General features: G+C 33.0%; 1 protein-coding gene across 2 annotated transcripts in view; it reads left to right on the top strand.

The window, feature by feature from the left end:
- Positions 1-5,798, top strand: part of LOC108769499 (TBC1 domain family member 13) — a 7,660-nt gene extending 1,862 nt beyond the window's left edge. Inside the window, exons 3-11 of one of the 2 annotated variants that reach the window (XM_018520518.1) lie at positions 1,657-1,785; positions 2,050-2,206; positions 2,303-2,456; positions 2,558-2,560; positions 4,308-4,506; positions 4,594-4,795; positions 4,901-5,023; positions 5,099-5,156; positions 5,272-5,798. In XM_018520518.1, the coding sequence (XP_018376020.1) occupies positions 1,657-1,785; positions 2,050-2,206; positions 2,303-2,456; positions 2,558-2,560; positions 4,308-4,506; positions 4,594-4,795; positions 4,901-5,023; positions 5,099-5,156; positions 5,272-5,340 (1,094 nt within the window). In that variant the 3' untranslated portion in view covers positions 5,341-5,798. The remainder of the gene's footprint in view (positions 1-1,656; positions 1,786-2,049; positions 2,207-2,302; positions 2,457-2,557; positions 2,561-4,307; positions 4,507-4,593; positions 4,796-4,900; positions 5,024-5,098; positions 5,157-5,271) is intronic. The other variant, XM_018520519.1, reaches the window with a different exon arrangement.
- The last annotated feature ends 1,786 nt before the right edge of the window (positions 5,799-7,584 follow it).

Below are 7,584 nucleotides of genomic sequence, written 5' to 3'. Positions count from 1 at the left end.
TAACCTTGAAAATGAAGGTCAAGGTCATTGTCAAGGTCATAGTTCAATCAGCCCCTTCATATCCAACAATTTTTGTTTTAAACATTTTTTTTATTTAATCGCAATGTTTCGAGTTATTTGGCTGTCTAAGTTATAATGGGTCACCCTGTATATAATTATACACATAATTATATATGCTGGTGTAAAAACTGGAAACAATCAATATAGTTTTATTTCTAAAATATTATTTATTGATTAGTTTCATATTTCAAAATACACATGAGAAAGTTATAAAATAGTAAAAAAAATATTCAGAGTTTCAGAAAGCACATTCCAAAAGAGCTTGGGAATTTCTAAAAGATTTGCTTATTCGATTTACATATGCCAATTCTTATAGGACTCTTGGATGTTTTCTTCTTACGAGAAGTAAGTCCATCTTGTGGCGAGGCTGTATATGAAAAATGGCAGATCTTGCTCGGTTTTTGCTGCCAATCTGCTGTCAGATTAGGTCAGCAGGCTCTGCTTGGTTTTTGTTCGCAATCTGTTAACAGGTTATGCAGCAGACTCTGTTCGGTTTCTGTCACCAATTTGCTGGCATAGCATGTCAGCAGGTTTTATCATATTTTTGACAGCAGTTTGTTGACATTGTCTGATAGTACAAACTCTGTGTATAATTTGTTGCCTTTTTGTAATCAAAAATTGATAGTAGGCTCTGCTCAAAATCTGTCTCTGCAGGTTTGGCTATCAGGGGAGTTATGGTGAATTTGATCATTCACACTCCATTGAATTAAAACATCGTAAAGGCTGCTTTATGGCCTAATTTACATCATGTACTCAACACGCGTATTAACTAGTAATTTTTTATTAAATTATCTTAATTTTGGCAATACATGTAATACGTATACATGATATGTGTATTAAAGTAATCATCTTGATGCATATTGTATCAATTCAGTACATCATTCTTTAAATACATGGCTGAAATTAAAATAATTTAACAGAAAGTTACTAATTAGTACGCTTATCAAATGCACGATGTTAAAGCAGCCTATGTATTAATTCAGTGGAGAATGATCAAATTCACCATAACTCTTTAGGCCTGTTCTTTTGAGCTAAACTTCTTATATGATTCGTTTTTCTTTTTTTCTCCACATTGGAGAACAGAAAACAATGAACCATGTAAAGCTCACTTCCACTAATGTAAGATTAACTTTAATCTAGGTTCAATTATTCAATTCCAAGAATTAAAAAAAGATAAACATTAAATTAAGATCGAGATTACAGTTAATCATATATTGATGGAGAACCATCAGTTGTGGTCCATTGGTGGAGAAGTCTAATGGGTCTTCTACAATAAGCCACAAGTCAGAACATCAGAAGTCTTAACTAGTCTTAACCAAGTCGTTCAAGTTGGCCAACTTCACCGATTATGACTTAAGATCACTTAGAACTTCTGACTTGCGGCTTATCGTAGAAGGCCCATAAGAAATTCAGCCAAAAAGAACAAGCCTTTTGTTTTGTTCATTACAGATACGATAATATGTTTATGGCTTGCATTAATCATCTTAATACTAATAATCTGATAATACTGATATTAATAATCTAATGATAATGCTCTAATACTAACACTAATAATCTAATAATAATAATCCTCTTGCATTCTTTCTTATATCTCAGGCATACCTGATGAGCCAGGTGGGCTGAGGCCCTTATGTTGGAAACTGCTGTTAAACTATTTGCCACCAATAAAGTCTAATTGGATAGAGACTTTAAAACGTAAAAGAGAGTTGTACAACACTTTCATTGGTAAGAAGATATTTTTTGGTATCATTTATTAACCCTTTATTATTTTATTTGTGTGAAGGATATTCCAGTCTTATAAATTTCTTAAATATTCATAAAGGATGTATAGAATATTATTAATCTTTATTTAATTATAAAAATCATCAAAGAATGAAAATTTGAATACATATAATATTAGAATGTCAGAAACACTACACGCAAGAGTAATTATGTTAAAAAGAACATACAAATTTATGTATAATGTTTTTGAATTTGATGGTTTCACAGAGGATCTCATTGTTATGCCTGGAGAATCAAATACCGATGACAAAGAGCGAGTCGATGTAACGTTACACGATCATCCTCTCAATTTAAATCCAGATAGCAAGTGGCAAACGTACTTTAAAGATAACGAAGTTCTACTTCAGATTGATAAAGATGTTAGGTAAGAGTATCGAATTATATAAATATTTTGACAGCTTTTTTTTCAAAGTATTAATAAAAACACAGAGAATCAGAAAAATAAATTTTACGTGTACAGGCGACTATGTCCAGACATATCATTTTTTCAACAAGGCACTGATTATCCATGTCAAAAGATAGTGAATGCTAACGGTCAGCGTTTACACCACAGAGTTCAACACACAGTGCTGAAAAGCGCAAACGTTGAGAGGAAGGGCTTAGGAGTGACCAAGGTAAAAAACTACAAACGATTAAAGCTTCCATCACTAATTTTTTTGTTAAATTTATTAATAGAGTTTACTTATCTTTGCCCTTACGTTGACGTGGAAAGCAGCAGGTATTATAATCGATGCAAGTAGAGTAATAAATTCTATCTAAGATAACTTTAAAAACAATCTTTATATTTTTATATCTTGTGTATTATAGGCCAATATTCATAGTCAGATCTTATATTCGAGACCGTCTTAAATACGGTCTTAAGAAGTCACTAACCAATCAGAGACCATCTTAAGTAAAGTCTTAAGACGCTAATGCAGCCCTCTGATTGATTCGTGACTTCTTAAGACCGTATTTAAGGGGATGCTAAACCGATTACCAAACTCGATCAAGGTCGATAGTACGGATTTTTTAAATTCCAAGTTCGATAATAGTGGTGATATCTTTGATTTAGTTTTTACATTATATTATATAATGTATATCATTCTGTCTTATTCAAACGTATACATCTATTCTTATCTAACATATGCCAGCAACATCTATCGCAAGGCCGCGCAGCTACTGCTACACGGAATTTCGGCTCTGTTGACAGTCCCAAGTCTTCGCAAAGCACCTGTATACACGTATTTTCTATTCGGTGACGATACTTTTTTTCTAGACTTTCAATCTTACTACAAATTCGGTATCGTTCGTTTCAATAATGTGACCTCAGCTGCACGCTTATTTTCAAGATATGGACTCTAAAACTCTTATATCAAGCAAATATATATCTGAGATGACAGCTGTACAAGTCAAAAGTAAGTGAATTTTTAACGAATTTAAAATTTTTTTTCGATTTTTTCATGAAATCCAGTGCAGCTGAAGTCCTGTTTGTGCGTGCTTTAGTTTATATAATAATACTTTTGCAATCCGTACATCCAATACGGAAATTTTTCACCGAATGGAAATGTGGGTAAAACAGGACGCTTTATCATCGCCTTAAGGCGGTCTTGAATATAAGATCTGACTACTTGGTATTCATAGTCGGATCTTATATTTAAGACCGTCTTAAGTACAGTCTTAAGATGTCATGAACTAATCAGAGGGCTGCATTAGCAACTTAAGACATTACTTAAGACGATCTTGAATATAAGAACTATGAATTCCGGCCTATAGAGCAATATTAGCGTCTTAAGACTAGAGACCAATCGAAACCACATTTTAACTTCGGGCCGAAACCGAAAACAAATATTTGGTTGTTATTCAATTTCGGCGAAACCAAAATTGCAATTTACATAAGTCTTACTAAAAGAAAAAAGAGAGAGAGGGAAGCTAACGGAGTCACATTTTTTTTGGGCCGGAGTCAAAATCGACATTTTTGTAATAATTTTATAGGAACTGTATTTTTTAGAAATCATGACAAATTTATGTACTCTTTAAAAAACAAGATTTTATTAAAATATATAACTATATAATAATATAATAATATTGCATCCTCAATTTTTAAAGAAATCAAATCGCAGTTATTATTAGAATTACATCCAAGTTTATACTCAAATTGTCTCAAATTTAATCAACGAGTTAATAATTAAAATCGAACAGTCGTTTTTTGAACGGCGTGTTGCAACTTGTATAATTTTGATTAACCCACCGAAATTTTCTCTTAATTTCGGCCAAAACCGAAATCGAACCAAAACCCTGATTTTTTTATCGAAACTGACCGAAACTGAAAACAAAACTGAAATTTCGGTCGGACTCTACTTAAGACATTACTTAAGACAGTTTTGAAATAAGAACTGACTATGAATACCGCCTATAAACAAAAAAGATAGTTCCATAACATCCTGTAGATACGGCTCATGTTACTACATTATTATTTTATCTATTAGATAGCGGTTTCTGTCAGAAAGGCTACAGAAGATTACGCGCCATTGTCCGAAGGTGGTGAAGCACATTGGGAAGTTTTGGAAAGAATACTCTTCTTGTACGCTAAATTGAATCCCGGCCAAGGTTACGTACAGGGAATGAATGAAATAGTTGGACCTATATATCACGCATTTGCTTGTGATCCAGATCCTACATGGAGAAGTATATATTATATGAAAACAATTGAAATGCATAAATGACATCTGCTGATAGCGATATCTATATGTATATCTATTTTATGTTTTGTAGAACACGCCGAGGCAGATACTTTTTTCTGTTTTACTAATCTGATGGCTGAAATACGTGATTTCTTTATAAAGACGTTGGATGAAGCTGAATTTGGAATCAATTCGATGATGAGCAAATTGACCAATCAAGTTAGAGCCAATGATCCTGATATTTGGTTGCGTTTACATCAGCAAGAGCTATGCCCGCAATATTACAGCTTTAGGTAATACTGTAGTATATCGATGATTATTATCGTTATTGTCATGCTTTTATCTCTCATTGCTGACTCTCCCTAATTGTATCTTGTTATTTTTGTGCTTGGGACAAGATGGTTGACGCTCCTCCTTTCGCAAGAATTTCCTCTGCCGGATGTTATGAGGATATGGGATTCCTTGTTTGCTGATGAGAATAGATTCAGTTTCCTCATACATATCTGCTGTGCTATGATTCTGTAAGTAAATAAATTTTATCATGTCTTTGGCAATAATTTTCGTCGTTCTCTTAGCACATGCATACGTATTTTTAGATTACTCAGGGATCAGTTACTGGCCGGCGACTTTGCTACAAATGTTAAACTCCTGCAGGTGAGAGATACAAACATATTTTATTAATATATACACGTGCATTTATATTTTCTATTATTATTACCAGAATATAGTAAGGTGCGCCATGTCAAAAATAATAATGTTCTATATCTAGAATTTTCCCTCGATGGATATCCAGATTGTGCTCTCTAAAGCCGCTGCTCTGGCAGGCAAGACTTTATAATTTTCGTAATTAATTAAAAACCACGGACAAGATGCAATAATTTCCCGGTACGTCAAATATCATGATTTTCCTCCTCTCCTTTTCCTGAATTGTTACAACCACATGCACGTGATATATCGTGAAGTGTAATTTTATATACCATCGTCATTCCCGAGAGGAGAGAAATGCAATGAAATATCAATTATAATATAATATCATGTAGATGTTCAAGTTGATAGCCAATCTTATATCAAATATTTAACAGCTGTATATATGATACATACTCTTATGCGAATACTGAGATCTGTATACAGCATTTTGCCAGATGTTAAATCTTTTGATATATGCATATATAGAGAGTATATTTGTGTATATACATAATGTTAATATTGGAATGTAACAAGTGGAAGTCAAAATGTAAATTTATACAAAAAATATGATAATCATTTCGCAAACGGTAGATAATAAAATGAAGATTAATGCCCTTTTCTATCAATATAAATTAACTTTGATCTCAGTTTAATCTATTGTTTATCTTTTTTTATATATAGTTATAAAAATTAGAAAAAAAAATAAGGAGTAAATTAAAAATTGAGATTAAAATTAATCTACATTGGTAGAAATAGACATAAATTTTGAAAAGGGAAATCTGATTTAAGTTTTCCCGATTGTCCAATACAACATGAATTTTGCAATAATCACGTCGCAATAGATTAGTACCATTTATACGCGCCATAGTAATTACGCGATACTTTAAGAGAAGAAATTACATTTTATAATCTTATTTTTGTAATAAAATGCGCCGTTCGAACTACGTTTATAAAATAAAGGGAAATGTTATCAGTTCTCCATCAAGTTTATGAATTGCCGTATTCCATCCCATATATCTCTATAATTAAATTACTTTGCAAACGATCGACGACATAATTTGAGCCTTCTAGAAATGTGCATTTTTCATTTTACTTGCGAGAGAGATTCTAATAAAATCATTCTACTTACCATAGAGTGAGTAAGTAAGATAGAGAAAGCGACGATCATTATTGGATTAATAAAGCCGTCGTCTTCCCTAGCAGAGTAAACCGAATTTCCAGATTTTATTTCATCTCGTCTCACTCTCTGTGGAGTAGAATGATTGACCCGGACGAGATGACAAGAATATTAATCAGGATACATCTCGGTTATTCACGTCGAAGCTACATCTTTATCGCGGTCTGCAATAGATATATATTGAAATTATTATCGAAAAACAATAAAGAACCGAAAAAAATTTGCATGATTAAGGGAACTATAAAAGAAAATTATTCGCTTATATCTGCACGAAATTAACAATGAAGAACCTTCCAACAATGTAAGTTTTTGAGCTTCAGTGCAGATTTTTATATTGTTCTGAACTGTATAGATCTGAAAAAAATTTCTGCATATTTGTGAAGAGAGAGACTTTAACAACGAATTTTTACTATCGTAAAAGTTGGATTGTATTTCACTTATTTGTTACAAATTTAAATTTATCAGAATTCACGATCAAAATATCGACTATGCTTTTAAGTCCAAGTTTGCCGACGAAGTATTAAAAATAGCGCAAAATGATATTCTTGACTGTAAACTGCATAGAAAATTACGGAGGCTGCGATTCAACCGGCGTTCCTCTTTATCACCAACGACCACCGACACGCTTTGTTGGGGGACCAGACATCCAGTCGTCGCGGTCTGTACCCCCGGCGTGGCGAATCGTTGCCGTATCACGAGATTTTAAGGATAGGTGCGATTCGAATACCGTGCACAAAAGTCGCGCGAGGTCCCAGCGAAAAAGCACCCGCGCTCGTGTGGGTGGACTTTTATAGCGGTTGATTACCTGATTTATAATCTCAGTTCGCGCGGGGGCTCATTCGAGGCTTGGCGACGCGACGGCAGTCGGGCTTTCGATCGAGTCCGCAAATCATCGTTTTAGAAATGTAGAATATTCTTTCTTCTATTCTGACTTGCCGAATATCGATATTTGAATAGTATCCGAGGTAAAGCATGAAATATTTATCCAGTACATTTACAATTAGGAAAAAACATTGGTAACAATTATATAGATAATAACTATACAAGTTTTCTATTACATGGAAAGAATGATTTTTTGCTGAAAGATATAAAATTTTGCTGGATATAAATCTGAAAATAATTTTGTTGGAAACTCAAACTAATTACTAGAATAACAAAATTTTGCGCAGCATATTTTAATTGTATTATAATTTTTTAATTTCTAACATAATTATTTTG

The sequence above is a fragment of the Trachymyrmex cornetzi genome, unplaced genomic scaffold (assembly GCF_001594075.2).
Source record: "Trachymyrmex cornetzi isolate Tcor2-1 unplaced genomic scaffold, Tcor1.1 scaffold913, whole genome shotgun sequence".
NCBI classification, from domain to species: domain Eukaryota; kingdom Metazoa; phylum Arthropoda; class Insecta; order Hymenoptera; family Formicidae; genus Trachymyrmex; species Trachymyrmex cornetzi.
This window is presented reverse-complemented; position numbering and strand designations above follow the sequence as displayed.